The 20862-nt window shown below is 39.7% G+C and overlaps 1 protein-coding gene across 6 annotated transcripts in view; it reads right to left on the bottom strand.

The window, feature by feature from the left end:
- Positions 1-18252: 18252 nt before the first annotated feature.
- The window catches only part of ATP8B4 (ATPase phospholipid transporting 8B4 (putative)), a 305125-nt gene continuing 302515 nt past the window's right edge, over positions 18253-20862 (bottom strand). For all 6 annotated transcript variants that reach the window (XM_061157127.1, XM_061157129.1, XM_061157123.1 and 3 more), the window contains one exon: positions 18253-20430. In XM_061157127.1, coding sequence (XP_061013110.1) covers positions 20149-20430 — 282 coding nt within the window. In that variant the 3' untranslated portion in view covers positions 18253-20148. The remainder of the gene's footprint in view (positions 20431-20862) is intronic.

Raw genomic sequence — 20862 nt, forward strand, 5'->3', positions numbered from 1 at the left:
CCCTGAGCAGCTGGACCAAGTGTTCCCCCTGGGCCCAGCTGGCTCAGACCTCAAGCCAAGCTGCGGCACGGAGTGAGCAGGGCCAGAGCCTTTGCTGGGTTGGAGTGGGGACAGGAGCAGGGACCAAGGTGCACCAGTTCCCAGTGCCACTGTAATCACTGCCAATGCCTGCTACTGTCCCACCCCAACTGCACTCCAGGCCCTCGGGCTGTCTCTGACTAGCTATACCAAGTCTTTTCCCAGTGCTTGGCTGTCTCAGATCCCACACTAAGTTACGGTGGGGAGTGAACAGGGCCAGGGTGTTTGCCCTGCTTGGATTCAGGAGCATGGTGAGGCAGCAGCCACCAGTGCAAAGTTCTTTTCTCCCTGATTGTTGGCAAGCCAGCACTCACACATTCTTTGCAGGTGAAGTCTAGGCTTCCCCAGTCCTTTCTTTTGTTTCAACAGCTCTCTCAACAGTCAAGGAGGCTTGTATCCTCCATGTAGACCTCAGGACTGGGAGGCCCACTCTGTGGCTTCACCTACTCACTCCCCAAGGTAGGGGTTCATCTTTGTGGACCTATTCTGCCTCTCAGAGCCCTCCCAGGGACAGAGGTTTCAACTTTATGTCTTTTCTCCATGGTACCCATTTACACGGGCTTCTCTGATGGCTCAGCAGTAAAAGAATCCACCTGCCCAGATCAGAAATATCCCGTGGAGGAGGGCATGGCAACCCACTCCAATATTCTTGCCTGGAGAATTCCATGGACAGAGGAACCTGGTGGGCTACAGTCCATAGGGTCACAAAGAATTGGACACAACTAAAGCAACTTAGCATGCACCCATTTACATGGAGATCTTTCTTACAGGTTTGGTTGCATAAAAGTTCTTCTACCAGTTTCCATTAGTTTTTCATGTGAATTGTTCCACATGTTTTGACATATTTTTAATGTCTTTTATGTGGAAAGGTGAGCTCCACATCCTCCTATTCCACCATCTTGATACTGTTCGTCAACTTGTTTATGCCAAGGACACTCAGGACAAACCCCCACTAAGCACTAGTATTAGGGAAACCACTTTGACTATGTGGATGACAGCTTGCCAGTCTTTTAACACCCTCTCATCATCATCTTTGTGTCTGTTTTTCCATATTTTTTCAGCTTCAAGGTACTCCCTTCCAGATCTTGACAAGGTTCCCAGGGAAGATAAAAACATTTTAGAGATCACGGATTATTCCAACTTCCATTATCAGGCCACAGATCACTTTAAAGACTACAGACAGTCAAAAGAACCTGTGGTATAACTCAGAGAAGAGAGGAAGTCAGAAGGAAGAGCACCTGTTTTCAAATATTTGAGATGCTATCATGAGGAAGAGACTGACTCAACATATTCTTCAAGGGTGGAAGCAGGCACTGGGTGGTGACTGGGGGTAATCAGATCTCAGGTTGGGAGAAGGGGCCATTTCCTCACAATGGGGCTGTACTCTTAGGGGACTGGCTGCCTTGAGCTAGTGAACACTGCATCCTTGAGAACATGTGGGCAGAGGGTGAATGCCGCCTGTAGGCTTATTCTGAAGAGGGTTCCTGCATGAAGTAGAAACTATACTATCCCCTATTAGAATGCAGAAATGTCACATGGAACAGTTCTACAGATGTTTAGCAGATGTCTGAGATAACACCAGATGTCTGCTATAGATGTTTAGCAGATTTCTGAGATAACAGAGAGACTATGAAGGGCAACCTGGATAGGGTGTTTGATGGTGAAAAGAGTACGACTGAGTGAAGGAAGATGCTCAAGACAAACTAGCCACCTTACCACACTGTCTCAGTCATCACATATTTCCAAAGAAACAGTTCCTCTTTGGAGCTGCCCAGAGTGCCTTCAGAGAAGGCACTCTACTCATTTTCTCCATCCCATTTTTTTTTTTTTAACCAGGGAGCCCTTCCATCTAGCAGCAAGTCCACTAAATGCCCCTGGCTGCTCTATGGGTTCTATTTTGGAGAAAGTCCTCAGGCCTGGAGGATCAGATAGAAAGCCAAAAGTGAAGGGTAAGCTGCAGTTGATGAGTATATAATTGAGAATAGCCTTTGGGGGTTACCTAACGTATCTTAGGTATCTGATACCCTTGATTTCAGCTTAATGGGTAGATGGACCAAGGAACACCACCCCAGTATAGCTAAAGGAGGAGGACTGGGGATAATGTGTGGAGTGATAAAGAGCACAAGAGACCTACAGGCAGCTTGGACTGGACACACATACCTCATATCAGAACTTCTCAGAATGAGCTAATAATAATGATTACTATATAAAATAGCAAGTCAAAGAATTATTCAGTGCATCTGGGTTTGCCCCACAGAAATTTGGAGATGTATATAGTGTCACATACTTTTATCTTTCTATCTCCGATTAGACTAGCTCTCAAGCTCTAGTCTTTCCATACATTCCCTTGGCTTCTGTAAGAATCTCAAGTCTTACTTGGTCCCAGGAGCCAGGAGCAGGCCTAGCCCCTAGTCCCTAGTCTCTAGTGAATGTCATTATTCCCACGGCTCCCATGTCACCTCTGTGGTGTCTAGCTCTCCCAGCTGGTCACAAAGTTACAGGGACAAGGACTATTGCTCTGAAGTCCTGAGCCATAATTGTTTTCTTTTTTTTTTAGTTATGTATATATTTAATTTTTTAAATGGAAGGATTATTGCTTTTCAATATTGTGTTAGTTTCTGTCATACATCAACATTAATCAGCCATAGGTATACATATGTCCCCTGATTCTTGAATCTCCCTCCCACCTCCCTCCCCATTCCACCCCTCTTTTAAGCCCCATTTTGAGTTCCCTGCATCAAACAGCAAGTTCCCACTATCCATTTTACATATGGTAGTGCATATGTTTCCATGCCGCTTTCTCCAGTTATCCCACCCTCTCCTTCCCCCAATTCATGTCCACAAGTCTGTTCTCTATGTCTGCATCTCCACTGCTGCCCTGCAAATAGGTTCATCAGTATCATCTTTCTAGATTCCATGTATATATGCATTCATATATTTGTTTTTCTCTCTCTGACTTACTTCACTCTGTATAATAGGCCCTAGGTTCATCCACCTCATTAGAACTGACTCAAATCAAATACAATCCTTTTCATGGCTGAGTAATATTCCAGCCATATGTACCAGAGCTTCTTTAGCCATTCATCTGTTAATGGACATCTAGGTTGCTTCCATGTCCTAGCTATTGTAAAGAGTGCTGCAATGAACACTGGGGTTCATGTGTTTTTTTCAGGTATGGTTTTCTCAGGGAAAAGGCCCAGTAACGGGATTATTGAGTCATATGGTACTTTTACTCCTAGTTTTTTAAGGAATTTCCATACTGTCCTCCTTAGTGGCTGTATCAATTTACATTCCCACCAACAGTGCAAGAGGGTTCTCTTTTCTCCACATCCTCTCCAGAATTTATTGTTTGTAGATTTTTTTGATGATAGCCTTTCTGATCACTGTGAGGTGATACCTCATTGTAGTTTTGATTTGCATTTCTCTAATAATGAGTGATGTTTAGCATCTTTTCATGTGTTTGTTAGCCATCTGTGTGTCTTCTTTGGAGAAATGTCTGTTTAGGTCTTCTCCCCACTTTTTGATTGGGTTGTTTGTTTTTCTGGTATGAGCTGCATAATTATTTATAAGACTTTTATTTATAAAAATATTTTATCAATAATGTCAGTAATTCATAAAGATAAGAAACCATTCACAATACCTCAGGATAGTTTGTCATTAATGTTACACAGTTAGAAACTATTCCTGTTGTTCAAAACACATAGTACTATAGCTTTAGGAAATATAAACAATTAGCTGGTATAGCAGAGCAATACCAAGAAAATATTTTGACCTGCCCTATAGTATCTACGAATTACTTAGCTTAGAAAATTTGTTTTTATCTAGTTCAGACCAAGCAAAGTGAAAGTCATTCGGTCATGTCTGACTCTTGGCGACCCCATGGACTATACAATCCATGGAATTCTCCAGGCCAGAATACTGGAGTGGGTGGCCTTTCCCTTCTCCAGGGGATCTTCCCAACCCAGGGATCAGACCAAGTAGGCACATTATAAAGAAAAATAGGTATAGTTTTCATATGTGACTTAGAATGTGATCAGAATAGGGCTGAATGCCAGCCACAATTAACAGCAGGGAAGCATCAGTTGTTAATGATTCTGTCCATTCTTACTGGTCAGTGTCCTTGCTGAACATATTGATAATGATTTTAATCTCTCTCCCAATCACCTAATCATGATCCTAAATTAATTCTTTTTCAATCATTACTTAATAAAAGTGTCATCGTCTCAAGAAAGTAATACAGATTTTATTCAAAACAGTTTCTGAGGATGTGTTAGAGTCAGTGTAATTCCTGTCCAATCTCTGTCCATTAGTTTGTACTTACATATTTATTCAGTGCTGCACACTGAGGGCGGCAGGGAGGGGACCAGAAGTAAAACCATCAACATCAGAGAAACATCCTCCTCTCTGCTCACATTCAGGAAGACAGGGAACATAGAAACATTTGTGACAAAGATGAAGCGACTATATTTCTCCTTTATTACTTCCAAAGTAAGTTCACCACCATCTCACTATGCATCCTGATCCAATAACTTTTTTTTTTTTATAAACCCAGGGATGCAGTTTATTAAAAATTTAAACTTGCCCTTATAAACCTTACGGGAACCAAACTTGAGATAGCCAGAGATTTCTGGCCAGCTCATCATGATTATTTTTTGAACTCTGGACACTTACGTATGCAGCTCCAAGCTGATTTGCATTTTGCACCAGTTACAGGAATGGATCTGCCAGGAAGTTTTGAAACCCGAGGACAGATAGGCCCCTTTCTTGGTTAAATCACAGCCCAGCCGGACCCTCCAGATCTTTTGCAATGTGCATTTTTAAACACATGGGTCATTTAATTCTGGCTTCCAGGCAGTTCGGCAAAATGCTTAGGCTAGAGAATTGCAAAAGTTTATGATTTCTCACCAAGGAATGAAATGTGACGCAGGAGAGCACAGTGCAGACATTTAATACCAGATGTTAATGTAAAAATTGGAAAATTGTGGCCTCACATAATTATCTGATCCCTGACCCACAAAAGCCATTTACAGTCCAGAAGTCATCATCGTTTCTGGCTTCTTCCACTATTAAAATTTGTGTCTAATTTTTTAAATCTAAAATAGTAATTCTGAGTTATTTAACTGAGGTAACTAGATTATATAAATCTCAAGGCATTTTGTGCATATACTAACAGAGTAATATAAGTCCTGGCTGTAAAAATCAGAGGTAAAGTCTTTCTGATTTGTTGTTTTCTAGTAATTGAAAAAAAAAATAGTGTCAGGCACATTTTCCTTGTCTATACTCCACCACTATCTATTAATAACTTCATGACATGCGTAAGGGAAAGGTGGAAATCTTGCTAATTTTCACTGAAAGAGAACACCTGAAATACACGTTTCAAAATACATTGAACTTGTTTGCACTGCTTCCCCGAATCTGTATCCTTAAGCAAAATGATTGGTTTAGGAGGGGAGACTGCTGAGATATCCCAGATCTCCGAGGAGAGCCTGGTGCCAGAATGGAGAAGTGCAGGTAAGAGGCTGCAGACTTGCTGTCACTCGGTGAGTGCTAGCTCTCTTACCTCCTGTGTGACCCTGGACAAAGCACTTAACCTCTCTGTGCCTTAGTTCCCTCTTCCTAAAAGTGAGTTCAACATGATCACTCTGCCCAGCTGACAGGGTTGTGTCAGGCTCAAAGAATACACAGACTGAAAAATTCTATATAACTAGGAAGGAACTAGCTCAAGTTCTGTTGTTTCAACTTGAATCTTGAGGAAACTGGGACCCAAAGAATCTCCTCTAAGCCCAGGAATAAGGTATTGAGAATTTTAAAGAGGCCTTCTTTTTACCTGGTATGAGTGTCTTACTTTTATTTCCTTATACTTTTGATACTAAAAATGGCAGACAGGAAAGGAGTTATAAGATCTCAGTGAATCACTAGGAAGAAACTGTGTTCAACTGACTCAGACAGAAGCACTACTATGGGGTTTAGCACCTCTATGAGGTGAGACTGAGAAAGATCTGGAGATAGAAGGACACCAGGGACTGTTGTAGAGAAACAGAAGCCAGTGCCAGAGCCAAGCCCTGGCCTCAAGACAGCATCCAGTTTGATCTTTTTCCTTTTCACTCTTCTTTCCTCCCTTCCTCCCTCCCTCCTTCCCATCAAAAACAATTACAAATACATAGCAGGCAGTACTGGCAAAACCAACTTATAGAATGTGTGAATAAGAAACTGTCTTTGAGACCATGCTGGCCATTTTCTCCATTGATGAACTAACCCTAAGGTCTAGGGTAGTTGGGTGGCATGCCCCGCCTCACACCAGTCAGTAGCATCACTGCTATAAGAAGTCAGAGCTCATGACCCATATTCCAATGAAATTTTCTTTTTTAAATTTAATTTTTATTTTGTATTTGAGTAAAGTAGATTTACAATGTTGTATTTCAGGTATACAGCAAAGTGATTCACTTACACATGTACATATATCCATTCTTCTTCAGATTGTTTTCCCATGTAGATTATAACAGAATACTGAATAGAGTTCTCTGTGCTCTACAGTAGGTTTTAACTGATTATCTATTTTACACATGGTAGAGAGTTTTGCCAAGAGAATGCACTGGTCATAGCAAATACCCTATTCCAACAACACAAGAAAAGACTCTACATATGGACATCACCAGATGGTCAACACCGAAATCAGACTGATTATATTCTTTGCAGCCAAAGATGGAGAAGCTCTATACAGTCAGCAAAAACAAGACTTGGAGCTGACTGTGGCTCAGATCATGAAATCCTTATTGCCAAATTCAGACTTAAACTGAAGAAGGTAGGGAGAACCACTAGACCATTCAGGTATGACCTAAATCAAATCCCTTATGAATATACAGTGGAAGTGAGAAATAGATTTAAGGGACTAGATCTGATAGACAGAGAGCCTGATGAACTATGGACGGAGGTTCGTGACATTGTACAGGAGAGAGGGATCAAGACCATCCCCGTGGAAAAAAATGCAAAAAGGCAAAATGGTTGTCTGAGGAGGCCTTACAAATAGCTGTGAAATGAAGAGAAGCTAAAAGCAAAGAAGAAAAGGAAAGATATTCCCATTTGAATTCAGAGTTCCAAAGAAAAGCCAGGAGAAATAAGAAAGGCTTCCTCAGTGATCAGTGCAAAGAAATAGAGGAAAACAACAGAATGGGAAAGACTAGAGATCTCTTCTAGAAAATTAGAGATACCAAGGGAACATTTCATGCAAAAATGGGCTCAATAGAGGACAGAAATGGTATGGACCTAACAGAAGCACAAGATATTAAGAAGAGGTGGCAAGAATACACAGAAGAATTGTACAAAAAAGATCTTCATGGTATGTTTCTCCATCTGTTTGTGTCCTCTTTGATTTCTTTCATCAGTGTTTTATAGTTTTCTATGTATAGGTCCTTTGTTTCTTTAGGTAGATATACTCCTAAGTATTTTATTCTTTTTGTTGCAATGGTGAATGGTATTGTTTCCTTAATTTCTCTGTCTGTTTTTTCATTGTAGTATATAGGAATGCAAGGGATTTCTGTGTGTTAATTTTATATCCTGCAACTTTACTATATTCATTGATTAGCTCTAGTAATTTTCTGGTAGAGTCTTTAGGGTTTTCTATGTAGAGGATCATGTCATCTGCAAACAGTGAGAGTTTTACTTCTTCTTTTCCTATCTGGATTCCTTTTACTTCTTTTTCTGCTCTGATTGCTGTGGCCAGAACTTCCAACACTATGTTGAATAGTAGTGGTGAGAGTGGGCACCCTTGTCTTGTTCCTGATTTCAGGGGAAATGCCTTCAATTTTTCACCATTGAGGGTGATGCTTGCTGTGGGTTTGTCATATATAGCTTTTATTATGTTGAGGTATGTTCCTTCTATTCCTGCTTTTTGGAGAGTTTTAATCATAAATGAGTGTTGAATTTTGTCAAAGGCTTTCTCTGCATCTATTGAGATAATCATATGGTTTTTATCTTTCAATTTGTTAATGTGGTGTATTACATTGATTGATTTGCGGATATTAAAGAATCCTTGCATTCCTGGGATAAAGCCCACTTGGTCATGGTGTATGATTTTTTTAATATGTTGTTGGATTCTGTTTGCTAGAATTTTGTTAAGGATTTTTGCATCTATGTTCATCAGTGATATTGGCCTGTAGTTTTCTTTTTTTGTGGCATCTTTGTCTGGTTTTGGAATTAGGGTGATGGTGGCCTCATAGAATGAGTTTGGAAGGTTACCTTCTTCTGCAATTTTCTGGAAGAGTTTGAGTAAGATAGGTGTTAGCTCTTCTCTGAATTTTTGGTAGAATTCAGCTGTGAAGCCATCTGGTCCTGGGCTTTTGTTTGCTGGAAGATTTTTGATGACAGTTTCGATTTCCTTGCTTGTGATGGGTCTGTTAAGATCTTCTATTTCTTCCTGGTTCAGTTTTGGAAAGTTATACTTTTCTAAGAATTTGTCCATTTCATCCAAGTTGTCCATTTTATTGGCATAGAGCTGCTGGTAGATTGGAAGAATCAATATTGTAAAAATGGCTATTCTACCCAAAGCAGTCTATAGATTCAATGCAATCCCTATCAAGCTACCAACTGTATTTTTCACAGAACTAGACCAAAGAATTTCACAATTTGTATGGAAATACAAAAAACCTCGAATAGCCAAAGTAATCTTGAGAAAGAAGAATGGAACTGGAGGAATCAACCTGCCTGACTTCAGACTCTACTACAAAGCCACAGTCATCAAGACAGTATGGTACTGGCACAAAGACAGAAATATAGATCAATGGAACAGAATAGAAAGCCCAGAGATAAATCCACGAACCTATGGACACCTTATCTTTGACAAAGGAGGCAAGGATATACAATGGAAAAAAGACAACCTCTTTAACAAGTGGTGCTGGGAAAACTGGTCAACCACTTGTAAAAGAATGAAACTAGAACACTTTCTAACACCATACACAAAAATAAACTCAAAATGGATTAAAGATCTAAATGTAAGACCAGAAACTATAAAACTCCTAGAGGAGAACATAGGCAAAACACTCTCCGACATAAATCACAGCAAGATCCTCTATGACCCACCTCCCAGAATATTGGAAATAAAAGCAAAACTAAACAAATGGGACCTAATGAAACTTAAAAGCTTTTGCACTACAAAGGAAACTATAAGTAAGGTGAAAAGACAGCCCTCAGATTGGGAGAAAATAATAGCAAATGAAGAAACAGACAAAGGATTAATCTCAAAAATATACAAGCAACTCCTGCAGCTCAATTCCAGAAAAATAAATGACCCAATCAAAAAATGGGCCAAAGAACTAAACAGACATTTCTCCAAAGAAGACATACAGATGGCTAACAAACACATGAAAAGATGCTCAACATCACTCATTATTAGAGAAATGCAAATCAAAACCACAATGAGGTACCATTACACGCCAGTCAGGATGCCTGCTATCCAAAAGTCTACAAGCAATAAATGCTGGAGAGGGTGTGGAGAAAAGGGAACCCTCTTACACTGTTGGTGGGAATGCAAACTAGTACAGCCGCTATGGAAAACAGTGTGGAGATTGCTTAAAAAACTGGAAATAGAACTGCCATATGACCCAGCAATCCCACTTCTGGGCATACACACTGAGGAAACCAGACCTGAAAGAGACACGTGCACCCCAATGTTCATCACAGCACTGTTTATAATAGCCAGGACATGGAAGCAACCTAGATGCCCATCAGCAGATGAATGGATAAGGAAGCTGTGGTACATATACACCATGGAATATTACTCAGCCATTAAAAAGAATTCATTTGAACCAGTCCTAATGAGATGGATGAAGCTGGAGCCCATTATACAGAGTGAAGTAAGCCAGAAAGATAAAGACCATTACAGCATACTAACACATATATATGGAATTTAGAAAGGTGATAACGATAACCCTATATGCAAAACAGAAAAAGAGACACAGAAATACAGAACAGACTTTTGGACTCTGTGGGAGAATGTGAGGGTGGGATATTTCAAAAGAACAGCATGTATACTATCTATGGTGAAACAGATCACCAGCCCAGGCTGGATGCATGAGACAAGTGCTCCAGCCTGGTGCACTGGGAAGACCCAGAGGAATCGGGTGGAGAGGGAGGTGGGAGGGGGGATCGGGATTGGGAATCCATGTAAATCCATGGCTGATTCATATCAATGTATGACAAAACCCACTGGAAAAAAATAATAATAATAATAATTAACAAAAAAAAAAAAAAAAAAAAAATCTTCACAACCCAGATAATCACAATGGTGTGATCACTCACCTGGACATCCTGGAATGTGAAGTCAAGTAGGCGTTAGAAAGCGTCACTATGAACAAAGCTAGTGGAGGTGATGGAATTCCAGTTGAGCTATTTCAAATCCTGAAAGATGATGCTGTGAAAGTGCTGCACTCAATATGCCAGCAAATTTGGAAAACTCAGCAGTGGCCACAGGACTGGAAAAGGTCCGTTTTCATTCCAATCCCTAAGGAAGGCAATCCCAAAGAATGCTCAAACTACCACACAATTGCACTCATCTCACACGCTAGTAAAGAAATGCTCAAAATTCTCCAGGCCAGGTTTCAGCAATATGTGAACCGAGAACTTCCAGATGTTCAAGCTGGTTTTAGAAAAGGCAGAGGAACCAGAGATCAAATTGTCAATATCCACTGGATCATCAAAAAAGCAAGAGAGTTCCAGAAAAACATCTATTTCTCCTTTATTGACTACGCCAAAGCCTTCGACTGTGTGGATCACAATAAACTGTGGAAAATTCTTCCAGAGATGGGAATACCAGACCATCTGACCTGCCTCTTGAGAAACCTGTATGCAGGTCAGGAAGCAACAGTTAGAACTGGACATGGGACAACAGACTGGTTCCAAATGGGAAAAGGAGTACGTCAAGGCTGTATATTGTCACCCTGCTTATTTAACTTATATGCAGAGTACATCATGAGAAACGCTGGACTGGAAGAAGCACAAGCTGGAATCAAGATTGCCGGGAGAAATATTAATAACCTCAGATATGCAGATGACACCACCCTTATGGCAGAAAGTGAAGAGGAACTAAAAAGCCTCTTGATGAAAGTGAAAGAGGAGAGTGAAAAAGTAGGCTTAAAGCTCAACAATCAGAAAACTAAGATCATGGCATCTGGTCCCATCACCTCATGGGAAATAGATGGGGAGACAGTGGAAACAGTGTCAGACTTTATTTTTGGGGGCTCCAAAATCACTGTGGATGGTGATTGCAGCCGTGAAATTAAAAGACACTTACTCCTTGGAAGGAAAGTTATGACCAACCTAGATAGCATATTAAAAAGCAGAGACATTACTTTGCCAACGAAGGTCTGTCTGGTCAAGGCTATGGTTTTTCCAGTGGTCATGTATGGATGTGAGAGTTGGACTGTGAAGAAAGCTGAGCACTGAAAAATTGATGCTTTTAACTGTGGTGTTGGAGAAGACTCCTGAGAGTCCCTTGGACTGCAAGGAGATCCAACCAGTCCATACTGAAGGAGATAATTCCTGGGTGTTCATTGGAAGGACTGATGCTAAAGCTGAAACTCCAATACTTTGGCCACCTCATGCAAAGAATTGACTCATTGGAAAAGACCCTGATGCTGGGAGGGGTTGGGGGCAGGAGGAGAAGGGGATGACCGAGGATGAGATGGCTGGATGGCATCACCGACTCAATGGGCATGAGTTTGAGTAAACTCCGGGAGTTTGTGATGGACAGGGAGGCCTGGCGTGCTGAGATTCATGGGGTCACAAAGAGTCGGACACGACTGAGCAACTGAACTGAACTGAGTGTGTTTATGTTAATCCCAAACTCTTATTATCCCCACCCCACCACATTTCCCTTTTGGTAACCATAAGTTTGTTTTTGAAGTCTGTGACTCTCTTTCTGTTTTGTAAATAAGTTCATTTATTTTTTTTTAGAGTCCACACACAAGTGATATCATATAATATTTGTCTTTGTCTGACTTACTTCACTTAGTGTCATAATCTCCAGGTCTTTCCATGTTGCTACAAATGGTGTGATTTCATTTTTGTGATGGCGGACTAATATTCCACTGTATATATGTACCCCATCTTCTCTACAATGAAGACTTGAAAGCATTTTCTCTGAGATCAGGAACAAGACAAGGATGTCCATTCTTGCCCTTTTATTCAACATGGTTTTGGAAGTCCTATCTATGGCAATCAGAGAAGAAAAGGTTATAAAAGGAATCCAAACCTGAAAATAAGAAGTAAAACTGTTGCAGATGTTTTTTACTTATGTTTTTAAAAAACTTATGATGTTTAAAAAAACTTAAGCTTTTTAACCTGTTTAAAAAACAGGTTTTTTTCACTGTTGCAGATGACATGATACTATACATAGAAAACCCTAAAGATGCTACCAGAAAACTATTAGAGTTCACTAATGAAATTTTCTTGACCTCATATTAACTATGCAGGAGGTTTTGTTATTTGTGTTTCAAATACAATCTAACATTTTTTCCTTTGAGGAGTTAAATTCATTTTGCAGGAAGTCATATCACCTTAAGTGATACATATTTGGAAACTCTTATCTCCCTTCCTCTTTTTCCAGTCCCTTCTTTATCTCTTGCTTTCTTCACCCCTCTCTGTCTTTAGATCATTGATATATATGGAGGCAAATGAGAGAGAGAAAAATAGAAAACACGATTTGTTCTTTTTTTTTTAATTATTTATTTTTCTATTGAAGTTAGTTGATTTACCATATTGTGTTAGTTTCAGGTGAATAGTGATTCAGTTCTTTTTTTTTTCAGATTAGATTGCATTATAGGTCATTAAAGATATTGAGTATAATTCCTTCTGGTAAGCCATAAATCCTAGCTATTTATATATATTATATATATAGCAGTTTGTTCATCCTATACTCATTTGTCCCTTTGCCCCTCCCTCTCCTCTTTGGGAATCATAAGTTTGTTTTCTATGTAAAAAAGTCTGTCTTTTGTATATAAACTCATTTGTAATATTATTTAGATTCCACATATAAGTGATGATACATATTATTTGTCTTACTCTGTCTAAGATATTTCCCTAAGCATATTATTCTCTAGGTCCATCCATGTTGCTGGAAATAGCAATATTTTGTTTTTCTTAGGTTGAGTTATAATTTATTGTGTGTGTGTGTGTATATATATATACACATATATATATATATATGCCACATTTTTTAAGCCAGTCATCTGTTGATGGGAATTGGGTTGCTTTCATTTCTTGGCTATTGTAAGTAGTGCTGCTATGAACACTGGGGTACATGTACCTTTTTTAATTAGAGTTTTCACCTTTTGGGGCTATATGCCCAGCAGTGGGATTGCTGCAGCCAGAACTAGAGGGCCAAGATCTCAGAGAGTAGCTTCATGCATTGAGAGAGTCTCATATTTCACACTGTTTTTCCCCCCGGGGCATTTCTCATTTCAAATCATGGGACGTGGAAATATGGAAGAAAGTGATGGCCTAGTGCTGTGGTAGTCTCACTGAAGCAGAGCAACAAAACATCCAGGACTTGAGTCAAGTTACTGGAGAAAAGGGAACCAAGGAAAGGTGAGTCTGACTTTCAGCATGCAATTTTTGCTTTGGTGCATTTTTATGTCTTCTATGTCTTCTCTCTATAAAGAACATATTCAACCATAAAAAATGAAATCTTGGCATTTTTATATATGTACACACACACACACACACACCCTGCCACATATTCTTTATTCATCTGTTGATGAACAGTTAGGTGACTTCCATATCTTGTCAATTGTAAATAATGCTGCTATGAACATTGAAGTGCATGTATCTTTTTGAATTATGGTTTTCTCCAGATATATGCCTAGGAGTGGGATTGTTGGATCATATGGTAGTTCTATTTTTAGTTATTTTAAGAAAACTCCATACTGTTCTCTATAGTGGCTGTACCAATTTACATTCCCACCAGCAATGTACTTGGGTTCCCTTTTCTCCACACCCTCTCCAGCATCTATTATTTGGAGGAATTTTTATGATGGCCACTCTGGCTGGAGTGACATGATACTTCATTGTAGATTTAAGTTGCATTTCTGTAATACTTACCAGGGCTTCCTTGGTAGCTCAGCTGGTAAAGAATCTGCCTGCAATGCAGGAGACCCCGGTTTGATTCCTGGGTTGGGAAGATCCCATGGAGAAGGGAACAGCTACCCACTCCAGTATTCTTGCCTGGAGAGTCCCCAAGACAGAGGAGCCTGGCAGGCTACAGTCCCTGGGGTCTCAGAGAGTCGGACACAACTGAGCAACTTTCCCTTCACTCACTCTGACTGGAGTGAGATGATGCTTTGTTGTAGTTTTTGTTGTTGTTGTTGTTTTAATTTGTGTTTCTCTAATACTTAGCAATGTTGAGTATATATTTGTGGGCCTTTTGGCCATCTGTATGCCTTCTTTGGAGAAATGTCTATTTAAGTCATCTGCCCATTTTTTGTTCAGGCTATTTCTTTGATATCAAGCCACATGAACTGTTTGTAAAATTTGAAGACTAATCCCTTATTGGTCACATCGTTTGAAAATATTTTCTCCCATTCTGTACATTATCTCTTTGTTTTGTCTATGGTTTCCTTTATTATACCAAAGTTTTTGAGTTTAATTAGGTCCCATTTATTTACTTTTGAGGTTTTTTTCCTCCATTAGTCTATGAGATGGATTCAAAAGGACTGCTACCATTTATGTGAAAAAGTGTTCTACCTATGTTTTCCTCTAGTAATTTTATAGTATCAGGTCTTACATTTAGTCTTTACTCCATTTGAGTTTATTTCTGTGCATGGTGTTAGATAATGCTCTAATTTTATTCTTTTGTGTGTGGCTTTCCAGTTTTCCCAGCACCACTTATTGAAGAGACTGTCTTTTCTCCATTATATAATCTTATCTCCTTTTTCATAGATTAATTGACTGTAAGTGTGTGAATTTCTTTCCAAGTTTTCTCTCCAGTTCCATTGATCTCTATATCTGTCTTTGTGCCAATACTGTTTCAGTTACTGTAGCTTTGAGGTAGATAGACTGTGAAGTCTGAAAGGATTATACCCACAGTTTTGTTCTTTTTCCTCAGGATTGGGAAATTCTGGGTCTTTTGTGATTCCATATAAACTTAAGGAGTAACTTTTAAAAATTTGTTTACTTTTACATAATTTTAAGGGTTATACCACATTTCTAATTATTAAAAAATATTGGCTATATTTCCCATGTTGTGCAGTATATGCCTGTAGCCTTTCTTACACCCAGTAATTTGTATTACCCACTCTTCCACCTCTGTATTACTCCTCCAAATCCTCTCCCTACTGGTAACCACTAGTTTGTGGTAACCACTATTTGTGAGTATGCTTCTTTTTTGTTATATTCACTAGTTTATTTTTTATATTCCACATATAAGTTATATAGCTTTTGTCTTTGTCTGACTTGTTTCACTTAGGATAATGCCCTTTGAGTCCATTCATGTTGCTGCAAATGGCAAATATTCATTCTGAATAGTATTCTATTGTATAAATATATACCACATCATCTTTATCCTTTCATTTGTTGATGGACACATAGGTTGCTTCCATGTCTTAGCAGTTGTAAGTAATGCTGCTGTGAACATTGCAGTTCATGTATCTTTTTGAATTAGTGATTTGGGGTTTTCTGTATGTATACTCAGGAGTGGAATCTCTGGGTCTTTTAGTTTTTTGAGAAACCTCCATACTGTTTTCCACAGTGGCAGAAGCAATTTACATTCCCACCTATGACGTACAAGGATTCCCTTTCATCCACAACCTTGACAACATTTCTTATTTGTAGACTTTTTGATGATAGTCATTCTGACAGGTGTGAGATGATATCTCTTGTGGTTTTGATTTGCACTTCTTTAATGATTAGCGACGTTGTGCATTTTTTCACATGCTTGTTGGCCATCTGAATTTCCTCTTCAGAAAGTTGTCTATTCAGTTCTTCTGAATAGACGCATCGTTTAATTGGTTTGTTTGGTTTTTGATGTTGAATTGTATGAGCTGCTTATATATGTTGGCTATTAATCCTTTATCAGTCATATCACTTGCAAATATTTTTTCTTAGAAATATTTCTCCTAGGTTATCTTTTTCTTTTGTCAGTGGTTTCCTTTGCTGTGAAAAAGCTTTTAAGTTTAATTAGGTCCCATTTATTTATGTTTGCTTTTATTTCCATTACTCTAGGAGATGAATCCACCTTTTTGAAATCAGGATCTGGTACACTGGTGAGTTCTGTTCCATGGAGTTTCTCTTGCTCTTCTTATTGGGAGTAGTTTATGCATTTTCATTTTATTTAACTTTCTCCTAAATTCAGAGAGACACAGAAACTTAGCTTTTGTGGTCTTAAAGGGCATTTTCATATGGAAGCATCACTGTGTAGACTGTGTGTAATATCTTTGGTGAGAGGGCTGGTTTTAATATGGACACCAGCCACATCTTTCTTCAGGGTGTGCTGGCTCTTTTCCCCTTGATAGGGGGTGTGGTGGCATTGGAGGGTCTAAAGCCTGTGTTGGGTATGAAGTGGGACTTCCTCTTTGCTCTGTGGCTGTCGCCATCCTGTCAGGGGCGGGGCCTGCTCCCCAGGTGATGGAGTAGAAGCGGGCTGGTTGAGCCCAGTCAGGTTCCATTCCCCCTGAGTGCGTGCCCTGCCCCAAAGGAAGTGATTGCTAAAGGAAGTTAAGCCCACACACTCACAGAGGAATGATGTGCTGCCTGTGAAAGCCTCTGCAGCTCCACTGGGATGCAGCCCAAGGTCACATCCCTTCCCTGTCATGTTAGTCCCAGATCTAGTACAACATTATGATGTGGAGTGGCTGGGGCATTCACCAGTCACGGGGCTTTGTGGCTGCAGAAACTGAGGTGGCTGAGCTGCTGCCAGCAATCTGGGCCGTCTCCGCCTCCATGCTCAGCTGCAGTGTGGCGTGGGTGGGGCTGGAACACTGCGCTGGGAGGCTCACTGTGGCAAACTCGGGCAGCACTGCCCAAGCACACGCTGCCAGTGACCACTACTGCCTTAGCCAGATCACATCCCAGACCTGTCTCTGTGTAGTTATACAAACCTCATGGCCAGCTGGCCCAGGTCTCATACAAAGCTATGGTGAGGAGTGAGCAGTACTGGAGTTGTTTGCCCCATTCGGACTGAGAAATGCAGCAAAGTGGCAGCTGCCAGTACAAGGCTCTTTCTGCCGTGATTGTTGGCAAGCCAGCACACACAGACTCCTTGGTACTGAGTCTGAGCTTCTACAGCCCTTCTATCTGTCTCAGCAGTTCTGCCATTAGCCAACAGGGCTTGTCTTCTCCATGCTGTTCCCTAGGCCTGGGAAACCCAGACTGTGGCTCGAACTGCTTGCAGCCCTAGATGAGGATCCAACCAATGCAGGATTCTCATCCTTTCAGATTCTTCTCAGGGGTGGGGGTCCTGACCCTATGTCTTTTTTCTTTCCTACCTTGTTAGGTGGAGATTTTTCTTGCAGCTTTGGCTATATAGGAGTTCTTCAGTCAGTTTCCAACTAGTTTTCCATGAGAACTATTATTCTGTATGTAGATGTATTTTTGATGTGTCTGGAGGCGAAGGTGAATGCCACATTCTCTCATTCTGCCATCTTGAGCCCTCCTTTGGAAAACACAATTTGTAATTGTCTATAAGAGCTCAAAACTTGGACAAAGACTTTAAAAACACAAGTTATCAACTTTAGTCCTGAATATAGAATTAATTTTTTTTCTTTCCAAATAATCTGATAGTTTACATAAAACTAAAATTTTACTGTTCCCCAAAGCATCACCAACAGCCTTCAGGCTTTTTATCTTCTGGGTCAAAATAATCCTTGGCACTTGAACAACCTTGCAATGGGTGTGTGAGTTTATTTGGATCTCATAGGGCCAAAGTAAACTGATAAATGTGTTTCTCTCACAGCTATCCACATTATCTGTTTATAAACAGCCTTATTTAATTTGAACTGAATTTGCAAACATGGACCATTCCTAATCTTTCCCATCCCTTAAACATAGGTTGCACTGGTTCATTTTGTTCTTGACTCTGATCCTAAGAATGATGTACACTTTCCCTAAGAGAGAAAAAATAATTAGTTGATCAATGTAACAAAAACTTTGCCAATGGGTTTCCAATAAAGAAACAACACATCAAACACCAACAGTGCCAAAATATTTACTGAGAGCTTTCAAATCTTTCAAAAATGTTACAAAAAGCAAGCAAACACAGTGAAACTAATGACAAATTAGACACTAAAAACTAACATTGGATAAATCTACGCAGGCATTAGGAGAAAAGGGTAAATCTATAACCATTAACTATGATTAAAGCACTGCATTAGGCTTTTTTATACATATCTCATTTGATCCCATTCAGGAAACATTATCCCAGACTTGGAAATTAAAGCAAAAAAAAAAAAAAAAGGATTGTGTGATCCATTAATATCTTGCTAGCCTATTAGCCATCAAGCTCACCCAAGGGCCATCTGACTCTCTCCAGAAATATAACTTTAATAATTCAATAAAGATCAGATTAAAGATTCTATAAAGTTGGAAACTGATTTGTAGAAAATTGATAAAACATGATTTTTGTTTTCTTATAGAGAAATTTACCTTCATGGTTAAAGTTATATAGAAATACTGCCAAGGTTAGTTCCCTTTAGGATACTAACCAAAGTAAGGCTTTTACTTTACCATCTCATTTGATCAAGGCCTTTCCCATTGATTACTTAAGTTCCAGTTCTTCACATTTGCTCTTTTCAAACTCTGTTATTCTGATGATTAGTAGTTAAATGGCACTTACCTAATCATCTATTCACTGAGAATTGTTTTTAATGATTGAAGAATTTGTGCTTTGACAATCCTCAAACAACCACATGAGGTAGGTAGAAAATCCTCATTTTACAGAGGAAGAAACTGAGTCCCAGAGGAGGCATGTTACCTGCCAAAGGTTACCAAGGTAAGTAGTAGAACTGGAGTTTGAACATGAATATGCGTGAATTCTTTTTATAGCTACTGCACTGGTGACTCACACGTGGACTGAAATTTGGGCTGGTACATCTCCAGAAACTCAACACATATGTTAGAATTATGACAGGTGAACAACCTAAACCTGCATACTTAAATAGCAATTAAAGAGATTACTTGTTTGGCTTCAAATCTGAGCTTTTCAAAATTGGAAATAACGAAAGTATTTACAGATATATTAATTACATGAAATACTATCATCAAAGTGTGAAATTTCAGTGCTTTGCTGAGTCCATCAACAGTTATGGATGACAGAGTAAATAACTACTGAGTTTGTTATAAAAGTCATTGACAAGTACATGGAATACTTTCTATCTAGAGTCTCTCTTTGACATTTCATGAACATGTCCCTGAGAATTTCTTGAATAAATTTGAACAAGTTGTCAGCCTACCCACTGTAAAGATGCTCAGTCTACTTTGTCTCCAGACTAGTAGAAAAATGTGGAATACCAGCATGTTTTTCTTCTCTTTAGGCATGAAGGGGATCTGTTGTTCTGACTGAACACACAGGTAGAGATCAAGACTGGAGAGTGACAAGGTGCTGTAAGTCTGAAAGCACCTTCGTGTACAATGTGTACCTCTAAAATTTTAAACATGTATCTTGGAAATAGCTGACCTTACATATAAGTGTTAATGTGTCACAAGGATGCTTTTCACAGCTGGGATATATAGCTTGCGAATGTACCCTTTTATCCATCTGAAGATCCATTCCCTGGGTATGCAGATTTACAAGTGTTTCTCCATAAATGAGATTCTAAAGTACAGATTGATTGGTATCTAGGTTGATAGAAATCTGTGCTAGTATTTTGAGAGTTTTGTCCACCAACTCATCAATTAGGCAGTGCCCTCTGGCCTGGTTGTCAGTAGAGTGCATCTCTATCTGATGGGCACTGGCTGCTGTTTGCCACAGGTTTAGGATAAGTGAGGCCATCTGCTCCAGCCTAGCCCTTGACCCCAAACCCTGGAGCCAGCTGATTTCAGCTCCAGCTGAAATGAAAAGATAACTGTGTGGTTCAAATTCATCTTGACTCACAGTTTTACTGTTTTATCCTGGCTAAAGCTGCTCACTGTGTCTGTGGTTTTCTTACATAAATTTTCAATCCAGCTAGTGCTATTATACAGTGTCTTTTCCAACCCTGACATTGGGGGTGGATTTTTAGCTCGCATGTTTTTTCCAGATGTGATAAGCTCGCCATAGCCCTCTTGGTGAGCAAAAGCATATCCAGATCTTCGCGAGCTTGATCTCCGAGTCTGAGGCTTTCGGCTACGCAGGGGCCTTGCCTTCTTTTGAGCCTTCTGCCACTGGCGGATCTGGAGACAAAGGAGACCCAGAGTGAGACGCAGCATCCAAATGACAGACTCCACATAGTGGCCCACTTCCTGAGGTAAAAACCTTTTCTGTAAAAACAACATCAGTAATAACCAAGTACTCAACTTCACTGCAAAATCTAGTTTTTTACCTAAAAGCCAGGAAAACTGGATACTGGTCAGTTTTTATTTCTTCAAGAGACTATTAAGCAAACAAAAAGTGTTAAGACAAATTTCAGAATTGTCTCCATCTCATACATCCATCTTAAATGAACAGGACCATATTTCGCACAGAATGATTTTGTAACTTGCACCACCCAAACTCAGTCAGTATAACAATTTACAGTCCCATTTCCCCCAAATCAGCCTTTCCTTTCTCTTAGATGTTCTCTGGCTCCAAAAAGTCAGTGGTGATTGGACTAAGAAAATTTGAAA

The sequence above is a fragment of the Dama dama genome, chromosome 12, assembly GCF_033118175.1.
Source record: "Dama dama isolate Ldn47 chromosome 12, ASM3311817v1, whole genome shotgun sequence".
Taxonomy (NCBI): domain Eukaryota; kingdom Metazoa; phylum Chordata; class Mammalia; order Artiodactyla; family Cervidae; genus Dama; species Dama dama.